Below are 26021 nucleotides of genomic sequence, written 5' to 3' on the forward strand. Positions count from 1 at the left end.
GACTCTGGTGCGGCCGCATCTGGAATATTGTGTGCAGTTTTGGTCGCCATACTATAGGAAGGATGTGGAGGCACTGGAACGGGTGCAGAGGAGGTTTACCAGGATGTTGCCTGGTATGGAAGGAAGATCGTATGAGGAAAGACTGAGACACTTGGGGCTGTTTTCATTAGAGAAAAGAAGGTTTAGAGGTGACTTGATTGAGGTGTACAAGATGATTACGGGGTTAGATAGGGTTGACAGTGTGAACCTTTTCCCGTGTATGGAGTCGGGTATTACAAGGGGGCATAGCTTTAAATTAAGGGGGGGGGTAGATATAGGACTGAAGTTAGGGGTAGGTTCTTCACTCAGCGAGTCGTAAGTTCATGGAATGCCCTGCCAGTAGCAGTGGTGGACTCTCCCTCTTTATGGGCATTTAAGCGGGCATTGGATAGGTATATGGAGGATAGTGGGTTAGTATAGGTTAGGTGGGCTTGGATCGGCGCAACATCGAGGGCCAAAGGGCCTGTACTGCGCTGTATTCTTCTATGTTCTATGTTCTATGTAAATGAGGCGCTCTTCCTCCAACCGTCGTGTTGCTATGGTCTGGCGATGAAGGAGTCCAAGGACCTGCATGTCCTTGGTGGAGTGGGAGGGGGAGTTGAAGTGTTGAGCCGCAGGGTGGTTGGGTTGGTTGGTCCGGGTGTCCCAGAGGTGTTCTCTGAACCGTTCCGCAAGTAGGCGGCCTGTCTCCCCAATGTAGAGGAGGCCACATCGGGTGCGGCGGATGCAATAGATGATGTGTGTGGAGGTGCAGGTGAATTTGTGGCAGATATGGAAGTGTCCCTTGGGGCCTTGGAGGGAAGTAAGGGGAGAGGTGTGGGCGCAAGTTTTGCATTTCTTGCGGTTGCAGGGGAAGGTGCCGGGAGTGGAGGTTGGGTTGGTGGGGGGTGTGGACCTGACGAGGGAGTCACGGAGGGAGTGGTCTTTTCGGAATGCTGATAGGGGAGGGGAGGGAAATATATCCCTGGTGGTGGGGTCCGTTTGGAGGTGGCGGAAATGACGGCAGATGATCCGCTGTACATGGAGGTTGGTGGGGTGGTAGGTGAGGACCAGTGGGGTTCTGTCCTGGTGGCGGTTGGAGGGGCGGGGCTCAAGGGCGGAGGAGCGGGAAGTGGAAGAGATGCAGTGGAGGGCATCGTCGACCACGTCTGGGGGGAAATTGCGGTCCTTGAAGACTGTGTGGAGTTTGCACATTCTCCCCGTGTCTGTGTGGGTTTCCTCCAGATGCTCCAGTTTCCTCCCACAGTCCAAAAATGTGCAGGCTAGGTGAATTGGCCATGCTAAATTGCCCGTAGTGTTAGGTGAAGTGGTAAATGTAGGGGAATGGGTCTGGGTGGGTTGCTCTTCGGAGGGTCGGTGTGGACTTGTTGGGCCGAAGAGCCTGTTTCCACACTGTAAGTAATCTAATCTAATCTATTTCAGACAACATCTCTGGGACACATGCACAAACCAACCCCACCGCCTCGTGGCTGAACACTTCAACTCCCCCTCCCACTACATCAAGGACATGCAGGTCCTGGGCCTCCTCCATCGCCAAATTCTAGCTACCCGACGAATGGATGAAGAACGCTTCATCTTCCACTTCGGGACCTTCCAACAAGACGGGATCAATGTCGATTTCACCAGTTTCCTCATCTCCCCTTCCCCAATCTTATCCCAGATCCAAACCTCCAACTCGGCAGTGCCCTCTTGAACTGTCCTACCTGTCCATCTTCCTTCCCACCTATCCGCTCCACCCTCCTCTCCGACCTATCACCTTCACCCCAACCTTCTACCTACCGCATTCCCAGCTACCTTTCCCTAGCCCCACCTCCTTCCCATTTATCTCTCAGCCCCCTTGGGCCCCCCACATTCCTGATGAAGAATGTATGCTCGAAACATTGACTCTCCTGCTCCTCGGATGCTGCCTGATCTGCTGTGCTTTTCGAGCACCACACGTTTTGACTCTGATCTCCAACATCTGCAGTCCTCACTTTCTCCTCAGCCACAACTGGAGTACTGTAAGCAGTTCTTGTCACCTCACCACAGGAAGGATGTGATAGAGCTAGAGGGGGTGCAGGGGAGGTTCACCAGGATGTTAGCTGGAATGGAGAAATTGAACTATAACAAGAGACTGGATAGGCTTGGATTGTTGTTTTTTATACCAAGATTGAGGGTGGACATGATTGATGTATATAAGATTATGAGTAGACAGGGTGAATTGAAAGCTGCTGTTCCCCTCGGTTGAGGGGTCAATCACAAGAGGCCATAGTTTTATGGTAAGGAGCAGGAGATTCACAGGAGATCAGGGGGAAAACCTTTTTCACTCAGCATTTGGTGGGAATTTGGAATGCACTACCTTGGAAAGTAGAGTCATAGAGCATAGAGTTATGCAACATGGAAACAGACCCTTCGGTCCATGATGTGGAGGAGCTGGTGTTGGACTGGGGTGGACAAAGTTAAAAATCAGACAATACCAGGTTATCATCCAACAGGTTTATTTGGAAACACTAGCTTTTGGAGCGCTGCTCCTTCATTGAGTGTTTGTGGAGTACTGGATCATAAGACACAGAATTTATAGCAAACGATTACAGTGTTACACAGTGATATATTGATCAAACCTTGATTGTTAAATCTTTCGTCTTTTAGAATGCAGGCTTTGGTTCATTAATATGTAAGTTGAAACTTTATTGCTGGAACAGCACAGCAGGTCAGGCAGCATCCAGGGAACAGGAGATTCGACGTTTCGGGCACAGGCCCTTCTTCAGGAATGGTCGGAAGGTGATCTGGAGTCCATGGGGGATCAGTCGGTTCCGTAGGCAGGTGCTGAGAAAGGAGATATGGCTGTGGTAACGAGTCTGCTTCAGAATGTGGCTGAAGAGCTTCTGTGCAGAGGAGATGACCTGGGGTGTGCAGTGAGAGAGGGACTCACTGAAATCTTTGTAGAGAGAGGCAGAGAGCTTCTTCAAGGAAGGCATCCTTGTAAGAGGATTCGCAGTAGGTTGAAATCTTCGAGGAGAAAGTGAGGTCTGCAGATGCTGGAGATCAAAGTTGAAACTTTATTGCTGGAACAGCACAGCAGGTCAGGCAGCATCCAGGGAACAGGAGATTCGACGTTTCGGGCACAGGCCGAAGAAGGGCCTGTGCCCGAAACGTCGAATCTCCTGTTCCCTGGATGCTGCCTGACCTGCTGTGCTGTTCCAGCAATAAAGTTTCAACTTTGATCTCCAGCATCTGCAGACCTCATTAATATGTAATCCCAGAACTTCTTTTAAGTCACCTTCTTGAGATAATTTAAGGTTTTATAACAAAAAATTGACATCTCACCTTAGACAAAGGTGTGAGGTCAGAGTCTGTGACCCAATCCATGACACTGTAATCTTTTCCTATAAATTCTGTGTCTTATGATCCTATGCTCCACAACCTCCTGTAAAGGAGCAGCACTCCGAACGTTAGTGCTTCCAAATAAACTTGTTGGACTATAACCTGGTATTGTGTGATTTTTAACTTTGTCCACCCTTCGGTCCAACTCATCCATGCCTGAAAATGTTCCTCCCTGGGTTTCTTTTAAATCTTTCACCTCTCACCTTAAACCTATGCCCTCTAGTTTTAGACTGTTGGAGGCTGAGGGGTGACCTTATAGAGACTTCTAAAATCATGAGGGGCATGGATAGATGAATAGCCAAGGTCTTTTCCCCAGGATATCCATGCCCCTCATGATTTTATAAGTCTCCATAATGTCACCTCTCAGCCTCCAACAGTCCATTGGAAAACAGCCCCAGACGATTCAACCTCTCCCTATAGCTCAAATCCTCCAACTCTGGCAACATCCTTGTAAACTTTTCTGCACCCTTTTAGGTTTAACAACATCCTTCCTATATCAGGGAGATCAGAAATGAACACAGTATTCCAAAAGTTACCTACCCAATATCCTGTACACCCACAACATGACATCCCAACTCCTACACTCAATGCACTGACCAATTAAGGCAAATGTACCAAATGTTCACTATGCTGTCCACTTTCACGGAACTATGAACCTGCAACCGAAGGTCCCTTTGTTCGGCAACACTCCCCAGCACCCTACCATTAAGTTTATAAGTCCTGTCCTGATTTATCTTAACAAAATGCAAAATCTCACATTATCTAAGTTCAACTCCATTTTCTACTCCTTGGCCGATCTGACCAAAGTCCTATTGTACTGTGAGATAACCTTCATCACTGTCTACTATACCACCAATTTTGATATCACCTGCAAACTTACTAAGCATATTCAAATCATTTAGAGAAATAGCAAAACACAATGGACCCAGCACTGATCTTTACGGTAAACCACTGGTCACAGGCCTCCAGTCTGAAAAACAACACCCCTCCCACCACCTTCTGTCTCCTATCTTCAAGCCAATTTTGTATCCAAATGACTAGCTCTCCTTGGATACCATGTGATCTAACCTTGCTAACCAGTCTACTATGTGGAACCTTGCTGAAATCCAACATTCAGCACTCTGTCTTCATCTGTTTTCTTTGTCATTTCAAAAAGCCAAATCAAGATGGTGAGACATGATTTCCCAATCACAAAGCCACGTTGGCTATCCCTAATTGTTATGATGTAGAACATAGAATATTGAACAATACAGCGCAGAAAAGGCCCTTCGGCCCTCAATGTTGCATCGACCTGTGAACTATTCTCAGCTCGTCCCCCTACACTATCCCAAAATCTAAGGATTGTTTAAATCTCCCTAATGTAGCTGAGTTGACTACATTAACAGGTAGGGCATTCCACACCCTTACCACTCTCTGCATAAAGAACCTGCCTCTGACATCTGTCTTAAATCTATCACCCCTCAATTTGTAGTTATGTCCCCTCGTACATGCTAACATCATCTTCCTAGGAAAAAGACTTTTGCTGTCTACACTATCTAATCCTCTGATCATCTTGTATGTCTCTATCAAATCCCCTCTTTGCCTTCTTCTTGCCAATGAGAACAGGTTCAAGTCTCTCAGCCTTTCCTCATAAGACCTTCCCTCCAGACCAGGCAACATCCTGGTAAATCTCCTCTGCATCTTTTCCAATGCATCCACATCCTTCCCGAAATATGGGGACCAGAACTGTACACAATATTCCAAGTGTGGCCACACCAGCGTTTTGTATAGTTGCAGCATGATATTGCGGAACTCCGGAACTCAATCCCACTACGAATGAAACCTAACATACCGTATGCCTTCTTAACAGCACGATCCACCTGGGTGGCAACTTTCAGGGATCTATGAAAATGGACTCCAAGATCCATCTGCACATCCACACTACCAAGAATCTTTCCATCGACCCAGTACTCTGCCTTCCTGTTATTCTTCCCAAGTGAATTACCTCACATTTAGCTGCATTGAACTCCATTTGCCACCTCTCAGCCCAATTCTGCAATTTATCCAAGTCCCCCTGCAACCTCTAATATTCTTCCACGCTGTCCACTACTCCACCGACCATGGAGTAAATCCCTCTGCTAATTTAAACCAGCAACACAGAAAAGACAACCCCATGCTGTAATCTGTTAAAATTCAAGAATCAAGGAACTATCCCAAAAGTCATTATTTAAAGTAAAAATTACTAACTTCTTTTTGTCTAACAGAGAATAATTAACTAACAACTATTTACAACTCCTGCTAGCTTTTCAACTCTCTTAAAGGCACAGTACCCCTACATCTTCATTACACTAATCAGTCTTTGCTTTTCCAAATACATGTAAATCCTGTCCCTCAGAATCCCCTCCAACAACTTACCACCACTGAACAGGCTTACCGGTTTGTAGTTCCTTGACTTTTCCTTATCACTTTTCTTAAATAATGGCACCACATTAATCACCTTAAATTCTTCTGGCACCTCACCTGTGGCTGTTACTGATACAAATATTGGGCCCAGCAACCATTTCCCTAGCTTCCCACAAAGTTCTAGGTTCAGGTCCTTGGGATTTATTCCTTTATGTGTTTTAATACATCCAACACCATCTCCTGTGAAATATAGACATTTTTCAAGATATCACTAGGTATTTCTCCAAGTTCTTTAGCTTACATATCCTTCTCCACAGTAAACATTGAAGCAAAATACTCATTTAGTATCTCACCCATCTCTTGCTGTTCCACGCATAGACAGCCTTGTTGATTTTTAAGGGGCCCTATTCTATGTATTAAAAACACTTTACCCAAGCACTCTTGGTGAGGCAAACAAACAGAATTCGGTTTGTGGTTCATCTTGATTTTATTAACAAAATATTCCTTATTAAAAACATCGTGAGCATTTCCCAAATTGCAAGTGTTTATTCTTTATCTAGCTCAATCCATCTGAGAAAAGCTATTACCTGCAGTGATCTACATGTTGGAGCTGGCCTGTGGGAATCTCCTTTCCTGATGTAGGGCTGGCCCTCTTCCACTAAGGTGGGTCTTGTAGGGGTCAGGATGTAGTCTCTCTGTGTCTCTCTCCAGATGGTCAGAGCTCCACTGCTGGTCCAGGTTGTGTCTTCGTTGAGGGGTTGACATCCAGGTGTGTTTTTATTCCCCTTTGCCCCAGACCTCCTGAACATTATCTGGCCTTTGGACAATGGGGTGGGCAAAGCATGCACTGCGACATGTCAACAACCCACACTGTTGCCATATTTGGGAGGTGTGCGGTACATATCCTCAGGCATTGGCTGGAAGTCAAGATGCCTGGATGTCTGATTAGAACTCCTCCATTACACAACCCTCAGGCTGATTCTAACTGGATCCCCCTGAATATTTGTGGCCTCTTGGATCTTGTTTCCGTTCTTCTCCTTAGCTGAGAGGTGCTGGCTGAAGTTTAATTTAGTTTGGTCAATTTTCTCTTGGGCCTGATTTCTCCAGCTGTGGTCAATTTAGAAGATCCACAGCAAGCCAGTGTGTACATCAGACAGGGGTGTGGGCTGCCTTAGGCAGGTCAGATCACTCAAGGGGATGGGCCACAGTTGTTCCACTCCTTCATTCACAGAACTGAAGAGGGAAGGGGAGCAAGTATACGGATATAGTGCATGCACATGACTTGGGAGATGAACTGGGGAAGTGTGAAGACTGTGGAGTTCATGGAAGGCACATAGAAAGGAGGGTTATACTCGATGCCTGAGTGGCGTGTTAAGAGTGAGGCTGGAAGTCAGTGCAGAGGAAAGCTCACTGTTGTAGCAGTCATAAAGGACATGGAAAGTGCACAATGTTTCTGAGAACAGCCAGGGAAGTCTTGGAAACGTGTTGACATGTGAAGGAGGGGGCTGCATCTGCAACCAGTCACTGAGTAATACAGGTGAACACTTCAGCCAGGATGACAGTCGGAATGTGGGTAAATAGATGGTGACATCTTGAAAAATGTCCATGTTACAGAGCTGGTGGTGCTGGATGTCTTACAACGCAGAACGGTGGATAAAATGCCCAAGACCTGATCAGGTGTACCCTAGATCTCTATGGGAAGTGAGGGAAGTGATTCCTGAGCCCCTTGCTGAGATATTTGGATCATCAATAGTTACAAGTGAAGTGCCGGAAGACTGGAGGTTGGCTAATGTGGTGCCACGTCCTAAGAAAGGTGGGAAGGACAAGCCAGGGAACCAGAAACCATTCAGCCTGACACTGGTGGTGGCCAAGTTGTTGAAGGGAATCCTGAGGGATAGGATTTACATGCATTTGGATAGGAAAGGACTGATTAAGGATAGTCACCAAGACTTTGTGCATGGGAAATTATGTCTCACTAACTTGATTGAGTTTTCTGAAGATGTAACAAAGAGGAAGGAAGAGGTTAGAGCGGTGGATGTGATCTATATGGACTTCAGCAAGGTGTTCGACAAGGTTCCTCATGGTAGACTGGTTAGCAAGGTTAGATCTCAGATTATAGGGAGAAGTAGCCATTTGGATACAGAACTGGCTTGAAGGTGGAAGACAGAGAGTAGTTGTGGAGGGTTGCCTTTTAGACTGGAGGCCTGTGACCAGTGGAGTGCCACAAGGATTGGTGCTGGGTCCACTTCTTTTCGTCATTTATATGAATGATTTAGATGTGAACATAGGTGCTATAGTAAGTAAGTTTGCAGATTACACCAAAATTGGAGGTGTAGTGAACAGCGAAGAAGTTTACCTCACCGTACAAGATCTTGATCAGTTGGGCCAATGGGCCGAGGAGTGGCAAATGGAGCTTAATTTAGATAAATGTGAGGTGCTGCATTTTGTAAAGGCAAAGCAGGGCAGGGCTTATATACTTAGTAAGGTGTGCTGCTGAACAAAGAGACCTTGGAGTGCAGGTTCATAGCTCCTTGAAAAGGGAGTCCAGGTAGATAGGATAGTGAAGAAGACATTTAGTATGCTTTCCTTCATTGGTCAGAGTATTGAGTACAGGAGTTGGGAGATCATGTTGCAGCTGTACAGGACATTGTTCGACTATTTTTGTATTATTGTGTGCAATTCCGGTCTCCCCCTATAAGAAGGGTGTTGTGAAACTTGAAAGGGTTCAGAAAAGATTTGCAAGGATGTTGCCAGAGTTGGAGGATTTGAGCTATTGGGAGAGGCTTGAACAGACTGGGGCTGAGGGGTGACCTTACAGAGGTTTATAAAACCATGAGGGGCATGGATAGGGTAAACAGACAAAGTCTTTTTCCTGAGTGGAGGAGTCCAGAACTAGAGGGCATAGGTTTGGGGTGAGAGGAGAAGATATTAAAGGGACCTAAGGGGCAACATTTTCCACACAGAGGGTGGCATGTATATGGAATGAGCTGCCAGTGGAAGTGGTGGAGGCTGGTACAATTACAAAATTTAAAAGGCACTTGGATGGGTATGTGGAAAGGGAGGGTTGCAAGAGACATGGGTCATGTGCTGGAAAATGGGACTGGATTAACTTAGGATATCTCATTGACACTGACTAGTTGGACCGAAGGATCTGTTTCTGTGCTGTACATCTCTAGGACCCTACATTGGCGGGTCAAACGTGCAGGGTGCCTACTCCCTGGTAAACCTGCAGCATTGCCCCTCTCTCAGTGCTGCACCTCCCATTTAACATCACTGCCAGGGTATTGCCTGATATATGCATTTCTTAGCCAGATAATAGGCAATGTTGAAAGGGAGGCCTGAAGCATCAGGTGAGCCAAGCACATATAGACGCTTTGCTACTGTTGTTCTTCACAGACCCCAAATATTGCATCTCATTACTGCCATGGCAGTGATGCTGTGGAGCACAATGGAGCACATAAGTCCAACACAGACAGGGACAGCCATATGAATGTATAACAAACATTTACAATCATAACTAACTATGTACATACTGTGAGCTGTGGCCCTCATGCCTTCAGTATACTTCTCTTCTCCCTCCTGCTGCACATCACTGAGGCATCCAGTTCCAAAGATGCGGTTGAAGGGGCCTGTACCTGGTTGCATGTCATTGGTCCTTGGAGGGTGATCCATCATGGCCACAGGTTACAAGTGTCCAATGCATGACACTCACAGGTTAATGTCAGTGTTTCAGTGCAAGAATAAGTGAGATTTAGTCAGTTGCCAGGACAGCGATGACTCTGCGTCCCTACAGGAGTGGTTCTGATCCTCTCCTGCAAGGGAAAGGATTGTTCCCTTGTCACGGTGAGGTCACAGCTATTGGGCACATGCCTTCCACCTAATCTTTTCATTTTCTTATCATTAGAAACCACTGTGGCTTTGTCATTACTGTTCATAACATAATCTGAGTCCTTAAGTAGTGACTGAATACTATCGTTTACGTATAACAATTATCCTATTTATTTTGGAAATCAGTCACAAACTTGAAAGTGAAAATGTTCGATAATGAAGTACAACTGCTCTAGGTATTCGTGGATCTTAAAACTACAAATTAATGTATTCCATGGAATATGTTACTACTTTCAGTGGAGTTGACCTTAACACTAACAGCAAATAAAAAAGCCAACCACACCACTCAATAACTGGTGCGCCAACTAGTTTACAGCAGACACATCAACTGAACAGGTATATTTCAGCTTACTCACCAAGTGAATAGATACATCTGACCAAAATTTCAACTTCACCAAGACAACAAAACAAAAGGCTGAATAACTAACCAGCAATCTGAGCAAAAGTGCTAAACATCTGACAAACCAACTCAGTCAGAGATGACAACACCTCAGCACCACATCAACTAACAATCAATTGGTGTTACATCAAACAACATAAAAGCTGAACAGCTGGCATGTCAACTCAAATCAGACATGTAATTCACTTGAATACAGTCAAATGTATGAATACATCACTTCAAATAACACAGACAGTTTTGTTATATCCATCCACCAAACTTGAGTTTGTTTGGTAAGTATACTCTTGTCAGGTAGTCAGAAGAAATAGATTCCAGGGCCTGTATTTCAGCCTTCACTTTACACGTCTCCATAATTTCCATCTGAAAAGAATAAAAGATTTTTTAGTAGCGTGTTTGCTGTAGCAATTCACATATTTGTAACATGCTGTAATTTATGGCAGTAACAGAATGCAATCAACAGCATGGTGTTGGTAAAGCACAGCAGATTAGGCAGCATGAGAGCAGCAGGAGAATCAATGTTTTGGGCATAAGCCCTTCATCAGGAAAGGCTTATGCCGGAAACATCGATTCTCCTTCTCCTCAGATGTCGCCTGTCCTTCTGTGCTTTTCCAGCACCACACTCTCAACTGAGCTCCAGCATCTGCAGCCCTCACTTTCTCCTAGTAATAGAATGCAATGATATATCTGAATGAAAAGGTGCTACTTTATCAGTGAGTGAACTAATTGACATTCTGAATACCTGAAGAAGGGCTTATGCCCGAAACGTCGATTCTCCTGTTCCCTGGATGCTGCCTGACCTGCTGCGCCTTTCCAGCAACACATTTCCAGCTCTGATCTCCAGCATCTGCAGACCTCACTTTCTCCTCCATTCTGAATACAAGATGCTTTGGGAGATTGACATATACCCACTCCTCATCGTACACTGATTTGCTGCCCACAGATCAACATATCGTGAGATCATCTCCAGACCTGATTTTTTATTTCCCCATTGATAATGGCAGGGGCATGACTGAATAAAGATGCTCTTTTATAGTGTATCTATCTGGGTACACAAGTATTTTAAATTAATATTTGCCTTAGCATATAATTACACTGTTTTTTCACTTGCAGTTTTGTTCTGTACGACACTGGTCACACGGATCAATGCTGAGACAACAATTATTTACCTTTAAATTAATGGCTTGGATAATGAAAGTGATATACTATACCCAAGTCTGTGGATGATGGAATATAATGTGGGAAAGTGAGGTTATGCACTTGGCAGGACAAATACAGGAATTGAATAGTATTTAAATGCAGGAAGGCTGCAGAAAGCCATGGAACTGAAGGATTTGGTAATATGGTTGAATCTAGAATACAGATGGAGAATAAATCCGGTACCAGGGTCCTATGCTTAAACAAGAGATATGGGGGGATTTGGATAAAGTGGACTGGAAACAAAGATTTTATGGTGGGACAGTTGACAAGCAGTGGAGGACTTTCAAAGCAATTCTTCATCGTGTTCAGCAAAAGTATATTCCTGTGAAAAAGGTGTGTAAGAAAAGGGGTAATCTGCCACAGGTGTCTAAGGAAATAAGGGAAGCTATCAAATTGAAAGTGGCCAAGATCAGCGGGAAACTAGAAGATTGGGAAAGCTTTAAAGGTCAACAGAAAGCCACAAAAAGAGCTATAAAGAAAAGCAAGATAGAACATAAGAAAAAACTAGCACAGAATATAAAGACAGATAGAACAAGTTTCTATAAATATATCAAACAAAAAAGAGTGGCTAAAGTAACCATTGGTCCTTTACAGGATGAGAAGGGAAATTTAGTTATGGGAGATGATGAAATGGCTGAGGCATTGAACAGGTATTTTGTGTTGGTCTTCACAGTGGAGGATACTAATAACATGCCTGTAATTGACGAAGAAATTGAAGGTAGGTAAGGACATGGAAGCAATCATTATCATAGACGAGGCAGTGTTGGCCATGCCAATGGAGCTAAGGACAGATAAGTCTCCTGGCCCTGATGGAATGCATCCCAGGGTACTAAGAGAGATGGCAGGAGAAATAGCAAGTGCACTTGTGGTAATTTTCCAAAATTCTCTGAATTCTGGGGTAGTTCCAGCAGATTGGAAAACAGTAAATGTGACATCACCATTTAAAAAGGGTGGCAGAAAAAAGATGGGGAATTATAGACTGGTTAGCTTAACTTGTGTGGTGGGAAAGTTTTTTAGATTTTTTTTTAGATTACATTACAGTGTGGAAACAGGCCCTTCGGCCCAACAAGTCCACACCGACCCGCCGAAGCGAAACCCACCCATACCCCTACATTTACCCCTTACCTAACACTACGGGCAATTTAGCATGGCCAATTCACCTGACCCTGCACATCTTTGGACTGTGGGAGGAAACCGGAGCACCCGGAGGAAACCCACGCAGACACGGGGAGAACGTGCAAACTCCACACAGTCAGTCGCCTGAGGCGGGAATTGAACCCGGGTCTCAGGCGCTGTGAGGCAGCAGTGCTAACCACTGTGCCACCATTTCTTGAGGCTATTAGCAAGGAAGAAATAGCAAGGCATCTAGAGAGAAATTGTTCCATTGGGCAAGTGCAACATGGGTTCATGAAGGACACGTCATGCTTGACAAATCTTTCGAATTCTATGATGACATTACAAGCAAGGTGGACAACGGAGACCCAGTCGATGTGATGTACCAGGATTTCCAAAATGCTTTCAAAAAGGTGCCGCACAAGAGGCTGCTGCATAAGATAAAGATGCATGGCATTATGGTTGAAATATTAGCATGGATACAGGATTGGTTGACTAACAGGAAGCAAAGAGTGGGGATAAATGAGTGCTATTCTGGTTGGCAAATCAGTAACCAGTGGTGTGCCTGAGGGATCAGTGTTGGGACCGCAATTATTCAGAATTAAAATAGATGATTTGGAGTTGGAAACCATGCGCAGTATGTCAAAGTTTGCAAATGACACTAAGATGAGTGACAGAGCAAAGTGTGCAGAGGACTGTAGAACTTTGCAGAGGAAAGTTTCCACTGGTAGGTGAATCTAGGCCAAGAAGGCTTAGATTCAAAATTAGGGGGAGCAGATTTAGGACCGAATTGAGAAGGAACTTCTTCACCCAGAGATATGTAAATCTATGGAATTCCCTGCTTAGAGTAATAGTTGAAGCTACTTCAGTAAACATTTTTAAAGCTAAGATAGATTTTTTTGAACAATAAAGGAATTAAGCGAGACAGTGAGAGGGTGGGTAAGTGCAGCTGAGTCTACAAAAAGATCAGTCATGATCTTACTGAATGATAGAGAAGACTCGAAGGGCCAGAACTTCTGCTCCTAGTTCTTATGTTTGTCCACAAATCACAAAAAGCTAGCATCCAAATTCAATGACCTGGGGTTGAGGTACATCGATCTTTAAAATACCACAAACAGGGATAGAAAATAATCAAGAAAGCTAATGGAATGCTAGTTTTTATTTCTAGAGGACTGGAATATAAGGACACAGAAATTATGCAGTTAAAAAAAAACGAGTTAGACCCCACTTGGAGTACTGTGAACAGAACTAGGCACCACTGTCCACACCATACTTCGGAAGGTAAGCCCTTTGAAGGGGTATTATGTAGGTTTACAAGAATCATACCTGGACTACAGGGTCAAGATATGAGTAGAGATTATACAAATTAGGCCTGTTCTCTCAAGAATTTCGAGAGTTAATGGACAATCTGATCAAAGTCTTCAAGATATTAACAGGAAAAGATAGGGTAGATAAAGATAAACTATGTTCACTAATTGAAGATTCGGGAACTACAGACACTTTATACACTTAATGGTAAGATCCTAGGGAGTTTGCTGAAGAAAGAGACCTTAAAGTGCAGGTTCATAGCTACTTGAAAGTGGAGTCGCAGGTAGATAGGATAGTGAAGAAGGCGTTTGGTATGCTTTCCTTTATCGGTCAGAGTATTGAGTACAGGAATTGGGAGATCATATTGCAGCTGTACAGGAAATTGGTTAGGCCACTATTGGAATATAGCGTGCAATTCTGGTCTTCCTATTGGAAAGATGTTGTGAAACTTGAAAGGGTTCAGAAAAGACTGACAAGGATGTTGCCAGGGTTGGAAGGTTTGAGCTACAGGGAAAGGCTAAACAGGCTGGAGCTGTTTTTCCTGGAGCATTGGAGGCTGAGGGGTGACTTTATAAAGGTTTATAAAATCATGAGGGGCATGGACAGGATAAATAGACAAAGTTTTATTCCCTGGGCTGGGTGAGTCCAGAACTAGAGGGCATAGGGTTAGGGTGAGGGTGAGAGGGGAAAAGATATAAAAGAGACCTAAGGGGCAACTTTTTCACGCAGAAGGTGGTACGTGTATGGAATGAGCTGCCAGAGGAAGTGGTGGAGGCCGGTGCAATTGCTACATTTAAAAGGTATCTGGGTATATGAACAGGAACGGTTTGGAGGGATATGGGCCAGGTGCTGGCAGGTGGGACGAGATTGGATTAGGATATCTGGTCGGCATGGACAAGTTGGACCGAAGGGTCCGTTTCCGTGCTGTACATCTCTATGACTATGACTAGGGTCAGACAGTTCAGGAGAGACATTAGAAATCACTTCTATGCTCACAAGGTGGTATATGTTTGGAACTCTCTTCCACTAACAACAGGGGATGCTAGATCAATTGTTAATTTTTAATTTGAGACAGATACACTTTTATTAAGCAAAGGTAATAAGGAATATGGGGCAAAGGCAGGTATATGGAGTTAGACTACAAATTTGTCATATTTGAACAGCTGAACAGGCTCGAGGGGCTGAATGGCCTACTCCTGTTTCTACATTATGGGGAAAAGGCAGGAAAACGAAACTGAGGATTCGCAGCCATGAATGGCAGATTGTGTTCCACAGTTGAAACTTTATTGCTGGAACAGCACAGCAGGTCAGGCAGCATCCAGGGAACAGGAGATTCGACGTTTCGGGCACAGGCCCTTCTTCAGGAATGAGCAGAGAGTGTTCAGCAGGAGAAGATAAAAGGTAGGGAGGAGGGACTTGGAGGAGGGGCGTTGGAAATGTGATAGGTGGAAAGAGGTCAAGGTGAGGGTGATAGGTCGGAGTAGGATGGAGAGAAGTGAGGGGGGAGGTGTGGGCGCAAGTGTTGCACCTCCTGCGGTTGCAAGGGAAGGTGCCGGGAGTGGAGGTTGGGTCGGTGGGGGGTGTGGATCTGACAAGGGAGTCGCGGAGGGAGTGGTCTCTACGGAAAGCTGATAGGGGAGGGGAGGGAAATATATCCTTGGTGCTGGGGTATGTTTGGAGGTGGCGGAAGTGACGGCGGATGATGCGCTGTACATGGAGATTGGTGGGGTGGTAGGTGAGGACCAGTGGGGTTCTGTCCTGGTGGCGGTTGGAGGGGCGGGGCTCAAGGGCGGAGGAGCGGGAAGTGGAGGAGATGCGGTGGAGGGCACCGTCGACCACGTCGGGGGGGGAAATTGCGGTCCTTGAAGAAGGAGGCCATCTGTGTTGTACGTATTTTGAACTGGTCCTCCTGGGAGCAGATGCGGCGGAGACAAAGGAATTGGGAGAATGGGATGGCGTTTTTACAGGGGGCAGGATGGGAGGAGGTGTAGTCCAGGTAGCTGTGGGAGTCGGTTGGTTTGTAGTAGATGTCCGTGTTGATTCGGTCGCCTGAGATAGAAGCAGAAAGGTCTAGGAAGGGGAGGGAGGAGTCCGAGACTGTCCAGGTGAATTTGAGGTCGGGGTGGAAGGTGTTAGTGTAGTGGATGAACTGTTCAACCTCCTCGTGGGAGCACGAGGTAGCGCCGATACAGTCATCAATGTAGCGAAGGAAAAGATGGGGGGTGGGGCCAGTGTACTGGGTGGTACGGCGGGAAAGGAAGAAGCGGAGTGCTTTGAGTCCTTCGTGATGGGGGATGGAGGTGTACAGGGACTGGATGTCCATGGTGAAGATGAGGCGTTGGGGACCGGGGAAGCGGAAATCCTGGAGGAGGTGGAGGGCGTGGGTGGTGTCACGAACGTAGGTGGGGAGTTCTTGGACTAATGGGGACAGGACCGTGTCGAGGTATGCCGAGATGAGTTCGGTTGGGCAGGAGCAGGCTGAGACGATGGGTCGTCCGGGGCAGTCAGGTTTGTGGATTTTGGGCAGGAGGTAGAAACGGGCGGTGCGGGGTTGTGGGACTATGAGGTTGGAGGCGGTGCATGGGAGGTCCCCTGAGGTGATGAGGTTATGGATGGTCTGGGAGATTGTGTTCCACACATTTGATTGTACAACCTGACCATACTTTGTCATTTTGTATTATCAGCAAAATTATTACTTATGTATTACTGCATAAGCAACTAATTAATCTTACCTCTTTCTTCCAGAGGGGTTGACAGTTAACATAGGGTCTCTTCTGCAGCTTGCTCAACTTCCTCATATCATTGTTAGTAAGGGGAATTAAAACTTCTTTTGGTATATTTAATCTGGAGACAACATATACAAGGAAAGCACATTTGATCGACATTTAGATTAGATTCTCTACAGTATGGAAACAGGCTCATCGGCCCAACAAGTCCACACCGACCCTCCGAAGAGTAACCCACCCAGACCCATTCCCCTACCCTATATTTACCCCTGACTAATGCACCTAACTCTATGGGCAATTTAGCATGGCCAATTCATCTAGATTGTGGGAGGAAACCAGACCACCCAGAGGAAACCCATGCAGATATGGGGAGAATATGCAAACTCCACACAGACAGTTGCCCGAGGCAGGAATCGAACCTGGGTCATTGACACTGTGATACAGCAGTGAGCCACCATGCCGCCCCATTTAGTTTCTAATATGAATATCACTTGTAACTTATGAAATGAAAAATTAGTCTGACAAGCATAGGATGTCACAAATTATATTGGATTATTGTCAGAATGTAATATTAGATGCAAAACATTGTTTATTAAAATGATAAATGTGACCATTTGTTCAGTGTATGCAATCAAGTTGTTCTATCAGTGATCAAGTGTATTTGATCTTTTAGCAATACCCCACTTTTAAATTGCTTTTTATGTTGTTATTAAGATGCTATCAGCTATCATTAACTGGACATATACTTACATCATGGACATTTTGGAAAAAAAACACTTTATAAAGCAAAAGAGACTGGTGACAGCAGGAAAATTTTGCATTTTCAAAAACAGACATTGAGCAATTGGAGTCACTGCATCTACAATTCCTTCAGAGAGAGCCAGTTTGGGTGAAAAAGCATTTGGATTTGAATACAGATAGTGAGAAAGATATCTTGCCTGAGCAACAGCCTTTGCACTTTGTTTCCACATCTCTGAAATTCCCCTCAGCAAAGATGTGTAAGTTGCAAACTCCCTGGGCATAAAGAGTAATTGGAAGTGAAGAATTCCGAATTAACTCTACGGTCTTCAGACAAAAAGAAATCAGCCAGCTAGACCCGATTCTGAAAGAAACCCTGAGAGTCTGTACAAACTGACTTCAGCTGCAGACCAACATTGGACAATCCATGAATAATTCATTTCTCTGAATTTAATTGTTACTTCAGGTATTTTTTTCTCCCCAGACTTGAAGATTTTGTGTGAGTATGTGTGTGTGTTTGTCTTTGTATGTGATTTTTCTTCCAAGAAAGGTAGTTGTGCATTTGAACAGTTTAAATCAGCGTCGTCTCCAATAAATTAGTTATTCATTTGTTATTAAAGCAGCCTGGTTGACATGTTTATAAACTGAACTATATACAGTATGATTTACTATATATTAATATTTATTTGAATTTGGAATCTATCATTTCCTTTTTGCGATTCAAAATTTGTTATGACCAGTGGAGGAATGGGTCACAGAAAGGGATTGGTTTGCCCTGCCTAACTCCGTCATAACAAATATTTGAATGTTTACACATGAAATTGAACTCCTAGATGAACAAGTATATTTGGAAGTGGGAACATAATAATTGAAAATAATAAGTTTTCTTGGAGACTATAGTCATATTTCGGAAGCAGCGTGAATGGACTCATTGAGAGGGTCAAACCACTTTCATACACATAAGCGGTTTTCCACTTCGATCATCCTTTTCCTTCATTTGTTCATCAGCAGTAACTAGCTTCTTAGTAATTTTGATGCATTTGGCAAAATCTGCAAAATCAAGCAACTGCTGCACCCAATCTGGACTGAATTTTCCCAGCCCCTGCAATTGTCAGTCAGTTAGGGGTAGAAAATAGTCATAGAGTCAGCACTGTACAGCATGGAAAACTTTGGTCCAACTCATCCATGCCAACTAGATATCCTATATTAATCTAGTCCCATTTGCCAGCATTTGGTGCATATCCCTCCAAACCCTTCCTATTCACGTATCCATCCAGATCCTTTTAAATGCTGTAATTGTACCAGCCTCCACCACTTCCTCTGGCAGCTCATTCCAGACATACACCAAACTCTGTATGAAAAAGCTCCCCTTTGCTTCTCTTTTAAATCTTTCCCCTCTCACTTTAAACCTATGCCCTCTAGTTTTGGACTCCCCTACTCTGGGAAAAAGGCCTAGGCTATGCACCCTATTCATGCCCCTCATGATTTTAAAAGTCTATGTAAGGTCACCCTTTTAGCCTCTGGCACTCCGGGGAAAATAGTCCCAGCCTATTCAGCCTCTCCTTATAGCTCAAACCCACCAAGCATGGCAACATCCTTGTAAATCTTTTCTACACCCTTTCAAGTTTAACAACATCTTTCCCACAGCAGGGAGACCAGCACTGAACACAGTATTCCAAAAGTGGCCTGACCAATGTCCTGCACAGCTGCAACACGACATCCCAATTCCTATACTCAATGCACTGAACAAGAAAAGCAAGTGTACCAAATATCATCTTCAGTATCCCGTACTGATTCCACCTTCAAGGAACTGTGAACCGGCACCCCACGATCTCTTTGTTCACCACTACTCCCTAGGACCCCACCATTAAGTGTATACTATCTCTTAGTATTCTTCAAATAAACAGACATTGATAAAACACACCAAAGTATAACTTATTATAACCTCATAACAATACCAATCAAAATTAACAACCCCCTCCTCAAGTTCTAAACAGTCTCCTGTTGAGTTAATCAAATTGAGAGTCTTGAATTTCAGTCACATATTCTTAATAATGACGTCATGCGGAGAAACAGATATTTGGCCATCTATTTCTGTTGATGAAATTACCAGATGGCCTCAATACGAAGGCCAAACCTCATGGATGGATGAGTTCAAAAGAGATCTGTTTTCATTTGGGGCAAAGGGTTGGCTTTGATTCATTGATATCTTTATGAATTCAAAATCATAAAGATTTACATTTACATTTATTTTTTAAACTGTGTAAATTAGAGATTTTCATTGCATTTCAAAGGTCTGCCTGTTTAATTTTGGTTTGAGAGTCTAACAGCTTGTGGACCTTCTAACTTGCACACCTTGGAATTGCCTATCCTGTGGCCATCTACATTCAGATTTCAGGGCTGATATGCCTAGGTCTATCCTGACAATCACCTCCCCTCTCCAAAATAAAAATTGTGTGAAACAGAGTCTTTTAACCCAAGCTGGATATGTCGAATCAGGCAACAGAAATTTTATTAAGGTTATAAGAGCAAAAGAACTTTCTAAAGCAGATTGCTCAACAGCTGCTTCATTCACAAGCATTTCAAGAATTATCATCATTACTATATGATTCAATGGTTTTGTACATGGTGAATACTTGGTAAGGGCATGGTTGTAAGAGGTCAGCAAGGAGAGTTTCTGATAGCGTAAAGGGTAGAAGACTCAACAGCAAAATTCAGCCCCACGTATTTCTCCATTGATTACACCATGTGGGAAAGAATGTATGTTTTATCTGATGACAATATTCTGCTTGCTAATGTTAGTTAATGAATGACATTAAAATAATTGTCAAATAACTTTGTTACTACTGATGTGAACAACACATTTTCTATTTTTGTGAAAATGACAACATAATGCCATTCCACTAAGATTCTCACAAAACAACATCCTTCTAATACAGATGAGGCTAAGTTTCTCTTGGAAATAAAAGAATACAAAAAAATGATCTGAAAACCACATGCCTATATTAGCCTAATAAGAATATTGGTTACTGCACAAAAATAAACAGACCTGCATTTTAATCCCACTACTAACCTTTGAATATCAGATGGAAGCAAACCCAACCAACTAATAATGGGAACAGTCAGACTGTGAGCATCAAAGGACATAGACTGGTATGGAAAGATAATAGCATTAATATTTCTATAACAAACATTTGTCTGAAGATAAAAAGCAAAATACTGTGATGCTGGAAACGTGAAATAAAAACAAAGTTCTGGAGAAACTCAGCAGGGCTAGCAGCATCTGTGGAGAGAGAAACAAAGTTAACTTTTTGATCTAATATATTGCCTCTTTCGAACTGAAAAGAAGTGGAAAATGGTGGGAATTCAAGGCGGTAAACGGAAGGGGAGGAGGAACAAGTGGAACAGATTGTGAGGGTGTCCAGAACAAAAGACAAAAGTGGTGATAATGGTAGTAAAGGAGTAATAGGTATGTAAAATAAGAGTAAATTCTAGCTGAGAGAAGAAAAACGGGCCTGCTCTGCTGAGAGCAAAGTCAACAAGACTAAAAAGTACAGCCAGGGGAGGGTGGGGATTGTAAGAAAGATGGAGCTCAAAAGTCATATGTTGAAGGTGCAGAACTCAGTATTGTGTCCTAGAAGCTGTAAAGTGCCTAAGCAAAAAACGAGTTGCTTTTCTAGCTTGCGTTGAGCTTCAATGGAACACTGCAGCAGGTCAAGAACAGAAATGTAGTTTATTGAAATGGAAAGTAACTGGAAGGTCAGGGTCATTCCTATGGACAGAGTGCAGGTGTTCCAAAGTGGTCACCCAGTCTGCTTTTGATGTCACCACTGTAAAGAAAACTGTATGGGAGGAGCAAATACAGAAGACCAGATTGAAAGAAGACCAAGTAAAATACTGCTTCACCTGGATGATGTTTGAGACCTTGGATGTGGGAGGAGGTGAGGTAGCAGGTGTTATAGCTTCCACAATTGCAGATGATGGAGTGAGGAAGTGCTCAGAGTGATGGAATAGTGGACCAGATTGTCACCAAGGGGACAGTTCCTGCAGAATATCAACAGAACTTCCTCTGAGGAAGGGTCACTCAACCTGAAACTTTAAATCTGATTTCTCTACACAGATGCTGTCACACTTGCTGAGCTTATCCAGCAATTTCTATTTTTTGTCTCTGATTTATAGCATCTGCAGTTCTTTCAGTTTTTATTAATTTTTCCAATTCTCAATGAAAGCATGAAGCAGCATTGATGACATCACTGATGTATCAGAGAAAGAGTTATAGGTGGGGCCCGAGTAGGACTGGACCAGAGAATATTCCACATACCCCACAAAGAGACCAGTTTGGCTGTACCCATAAATATACTTTGACTTGGAGAAAGTGACATGAGGCAAAGGAAAAACTGTTCAAAGTGAGAACAAGCTCAGCCAGGGAAGCAGTGGGGAATGGGTACCGCTCAGGCCTTTTGAAGGAAGAAGCTGGTAGTCTTTAGACTCTCCTGATGGAATATGGATGTGTAGAGAGATTGCACATTCACGGTGAAGGCCAACAAAACTGGGAATTGTAGAACCGACCCAAATGTCAGAAGAATCACAAAGATAGGTGGGAAGAGAGTGAATAAGGATGGAAAAAAATTGAGTCAAGATAAAAGAGACATAAATTCAGTATGAAAGGAACTAAGGCAACTGATGTTATACCAGCCTTTCTCGATGGAGAGATCAAGTCCTAATGAAGGTTGAATATTGGAAGTGGGGGAAAGGGTCTGTGAAGTGGGGACAGGATTATTGTCCAAAGAAGCAGGCATGAAGGTGAAGATGATGGAAAAAAAAACTGTTCAACATCATTTCATGCCAAATTTTATTAGGTGGGGTGTAAATTGATAAAACTAAGTCCTTTGCTGAACGCATATCATTCAGTATCAGAGGGGAAGGTCACTGGGTATTAGAACTGGTATTAGGGTACGGGATGGGGATTAGAAGGGATGGATTTGGAAGTGAATTAAACAATTCAAATAAAAATAAAACACTGTTGAAATCAGAAATTAAAAACAGGAAGTGCTGAAGAAACTCAACAGGACCGGCAGCATCTGTGGGCAGATGAAAGCAATTAGCCTTCTGAGTCCAGTGTGACTTCTTCAGAACCAAATGCAGTTCGTCTTGTGAAAGTGCACAAGGGTGCACATATTCTTTTACCACGTCGTCATACAAAACAAACAAATAAAGGGAACAACACACTTTGGAAAAATAAGAAAATAAAAATGTTATTTTGATTAGATTAGATTACTTACAGTGTGGAAACAGGCCCTTCGGCCCGACAGGTCCACACTGACCCGCAACCCACCCAGACCCATTCCCCTACATTTACCCCTTCACCTAACACTACGGGCAATTTAGCATGGCCAATTCAACTAACCTGCACATTTTTGGACTGTGGGAGGAAACCGGAGCACCTGGAGGAAATCCACGCAGACACGGGGAGAATGTGCAAACTCCACACACCCGGGTCTCTGGCGCTGTGAGGTAGCAGTGCTAACCACTGTGCCACCGTGCCGTTATGAAGTATGATTTCTAATGTAATGGAGGAGCAGAGAGTTCTCAAGGTATAAATAATAGAACATGAAGTGAAAACTACAGGGAAAGAAAGATTATAAAAACACAAGTGGGCTTCATATTTTTTAAAAGAAAAACCTCAAAGAACAGCAGATGCTGGAAGTCAGAAACAAAATCAGAAATTGTTGAAAAAAACTCAGGAAGTCTTGCTGCACCTGTGAAGAGAACACAGAGTTAACGTTTAGGTCCAATGATCAGAAGAAGGATGTGGACCTGAAATGTTCTGAAGTGTCATTAGACCCAAAATGTTAATTCTATTTTCTCTCTATAGATGCTGTCAGATCTGCTGAATTTTTCCAGCAATTTCAATTTTGGTTCATAATTTTATATTTAGAGACACTGAAAACAAAGCTGCAGAAGTGATATTGATTTTCAGTGGGACTTGGTTTAATGTCAGTGGGAATATTATACCATGATGAGAACTTTGAAGACATGCTTGAAAATCAGAACTTCCTGTGGAATGGAGCATGTTAAGGAAATATGAACACAGCTTTTCAAAACTGATAGTTTTGAGAAGGTAAATACTGAAGAAATGTTTTTAATAGTTTCAGACTTATAAGGAGTCATCGACGAGGAACTATTGAAAGAAGAACGAACAAGGAAATTAGAACTGGTTATGTGTAGATCACTGCTGTAACCTAGAATGTATTCTCTCAAGTGGTGTATCAAGACAAAGAAACTGCACTGTACTGTCCCTTCTGAAAGCAGACAGGTGAGTACCACATGCAAAAGTCCCAATGCTATTGACCAACACAAGAAATTGAATGTCCTTTGATCAAGTTGCATTCTGTCTGAAGTCAAGAGTGCGATTGTACATTCTCCCCGTGTCTATGTGGGTTTCCTCCGTGTGCTCTGGTTTCCTCCCACAATCCCAAAATGTGCAGGTTAGATGAAATGCCCATGTAAAATTGCCCATAGTATTCAGGGATGTGTAGGTCTGGGGTAAATATAAAGTAGTAGGGAATGGATCTGGGTGGGTTACTCTTTGGAGGGTCAGTGTGGACTTGTTGGGCTGAAGGGTCTGTTTCCACACTGTAGGGATTCGATGATTCTGGACAAACGAGCAGCCCAGCCAGGAACAGCAGCAGTAGCCTCTGAAAATTTGCTTCAAACCCGACTCGGGAATCCACAAAATGATAATGCGAGCCAGCACTGCACCAGGACATTCATTGACCAGGTCATGACCCTGATAAAATGCTACAAGGAAAGGTTCCCATGAATTAGGCTAGAGCCAAAGTCTCAGTGGCCATTGCTAAAGAGAAGAATCAGCGAATAGCCACTGTAATGGTTTTCCCTCCTGGAAATGTGAAGCGCTAGCACAGGAGAAGAACTTGGCTGTCCTGTGAGACAGTGACCAACCCTTCTTTCTGAATGGTGACCTGGTCCCTAAGTCCATTGTCATGCTGTACCTGTCACACTGAAAGCCACCACAGCCATTGACGACTTCAATGCTTTGTTGCTGACCTTTGTGGAATATCCCAGTCAGGTATCCATACTGTTGAGATGCCTTCCCACAGTGTGCTGATTTCATCAACTTCTAAATAGATGTAGCTAATTTCCAAAGTAAGTTTCTAGCAATCTTACAGTGTTGTGGATCGGACATATCAAGGCACCAACAGAGAACTCAGACTACTTCACCACCAGCAGGGAGTACGATTCAGTAAGTGTGCAGAAGGTTTCCATCCACATGAATAATTTATTGCACAGCTTTCCAGGAAGTTGCCATGATAATTCTATATCCTTCAAGTCAAGACTACCTCAGTTATTCTACCCTATACTCTCACTGCATGGATGGATTCTGGTCACCAATGTCTACCCTGTGAAAACAGAGCTTCATATTCCATTTGGGATCCACAGACAAAACCTCAGCTCAGTGATGTTGACAGCCAGTGTTACACCAGGACTTTCACTAAGCAGGTCATGGCCATGATAAAATGCAAATTTTGAAGTCTTGACTGTTCTGGTGGAGCTCTTGAATACTCACATGCTAAACTATCCCGGATACCCTTTGCATGCTGTATGCTGCATCTAAGGACAGTGGTTCCTCAACAGGAGGAGGATGAGGAACTGCCCACATTTTTGGAGGAGGAGGAGGAGGAAGGCAAAATAGGATGAGGAGGAAAAGAAAGAGAGTGAATGAGAAGGGTAAGGGGAATCAAGGCCAAGGAGACTGAAAAGTGGGTGGGGAAAGCAGACTTGCTTCATGGCACACCAGGAAATGTGATGGAAGAGTCCATGCAGGACGAGGTTGTCAAAAGGGACTTCCTAATTTAATACTAATTCAGCTGAGAGATCCTGGCGTAGATGACTGAACACATCTCTGGCACAGGATAAAGCTTCAGCCGCTATAGAATGGAAATCAAGCCAATATAATTCCCAATACATTTGGCACATTTAGAAGGTGTACCTACTGCAGTATTCACAGCGTTGGTGAGAATCTGATGATATCTGTATATATCATAATTCACAGTTCATGTTAATAGTATATAAAACATTACATAAATCAATTTCATTAGTTTAAAATTCTTATCTATCCAAATGTTCCAGACAGCACTGTGATCTAGTCAGCCTTCTAACACATACAGTACCCTGCAAGTATAGGTATTCCCATGCAGTGGTCACCCTGCTCATGTCTCTGTATTTATGGCAGTGGGGACCATGGCAGCCAGCCTTGCTATCCAGGGACTCTTTGGGGCCTGTCCTATGACTGCACTGTTGTACCTCTGCAGAGGAATTTACCATTGATTAGTCTCAATCGCAGATACTCCCCCTGACAAAGGAGTTAAAGAAGCAGAGGAAGGTGACAAAGTATTTCTGTTCAGATATGAAATTCTATAAACCAATCAGTGAGAGGCATAGATAGAGTCGATAGCCAGAGACTATTTCCCAGGGCAGAAATGACTAACACGAGGGGTCATAGTTTTAAGCTGGTTGGAGGAAAGTATAGAGGGGATGTCAGAGGCGGGTTCTTTACACAGAGAGTTGTGGGAGCATGGAATGCGTTGCCAGCAGCAGTTGTGGAGGCAGGGTCATTGGGGACATTTAAGAGACTCCTGGACATGCATATGGTCACAGAAATTTGAGGGTGCGTACATGAGGATCAGTGGTCGGCACAACATCGTGGGCTGAAGGACCTGTTCTGTGCTGTAATGTTCTATGTTCTATTTCTGAATATCTTTTCTAAATTGGCTACAAAGAAAATAAATGCTCACTGTATGTTATGCAGAGAAATGTTTGTATGTTCTGATTGTGGGTGGGGAGAA

The 26021-nt window shown here is 43.7% G+C and overlaps 1 protein-coding gene and 1 long non-coding RNA gene across 2 annotated transcripts in view; one reads left to right on the top strand and one right to left on the bottom strand.

The window, feature by feature from the left end:
- Positions 1 to 3073, top strand: part of LOC148147682 (uncharacterized) — a 59232-nt gene extending 56159 nt beyond the window's left edge. Inside the window, exon 3 of the long non-coding RNA XR_015759624.1 lies at positions 1462 to 3073. This is a non-coding gene — a long non-coding RNA (uncharacterized LOC148147682). The remainder of the gene's footprint in view (positions 1 to 1461) is intronic.
- Positions 3074 to 3752: 679 nt separating this feature from the next.
- spo11 (SPO11 initiator of meiotic double stranded breaks) overlaps positions 3753 to 26021 on the bottom strand; it is an 81597-nt gene continuing 59328 nt past the window's right edge. Inside the window, exons 11-13 of the mRNA XM_043676980.2 lie at positions 20228 to 20304; positions 16423 to 16534; positions 3753 to 10432 (exon numbers count right to left, since the gene is read on the bottom strand). Coding sequence (XP_043532915.1) covers positions 10313 to 10432; positions 16423 to 16534; positions 20228 to 20304 — 309 coding nt within the window. The 3' untranslated portion in view covers positions 3753 to 10312. The remainder of the gene's footprint in view (positions 10433 to 16422; positions 16535 to 20227; positions 20305 to 26021) is intronic.

Source organism: Chiloscyllium plagiosum, unplaced genomic scaffold, assembly GCF_037043375.1.
Source record: "Chiloscyllium plagiosum isolate Xiang-an unplaced genomic scaffold, Cpla_swu_hap1 HiC_scaffold_15, whole genome shotgun sequence".
NCBI classification, from domain to species: domain Eukaryota; kingdom Metazoa; phylum Chordata; class Chondrichthyes; order Orectolobiformes; family Hemiscylliidae; genus Chiloscyllium; species Chiloscyllium plagiosum.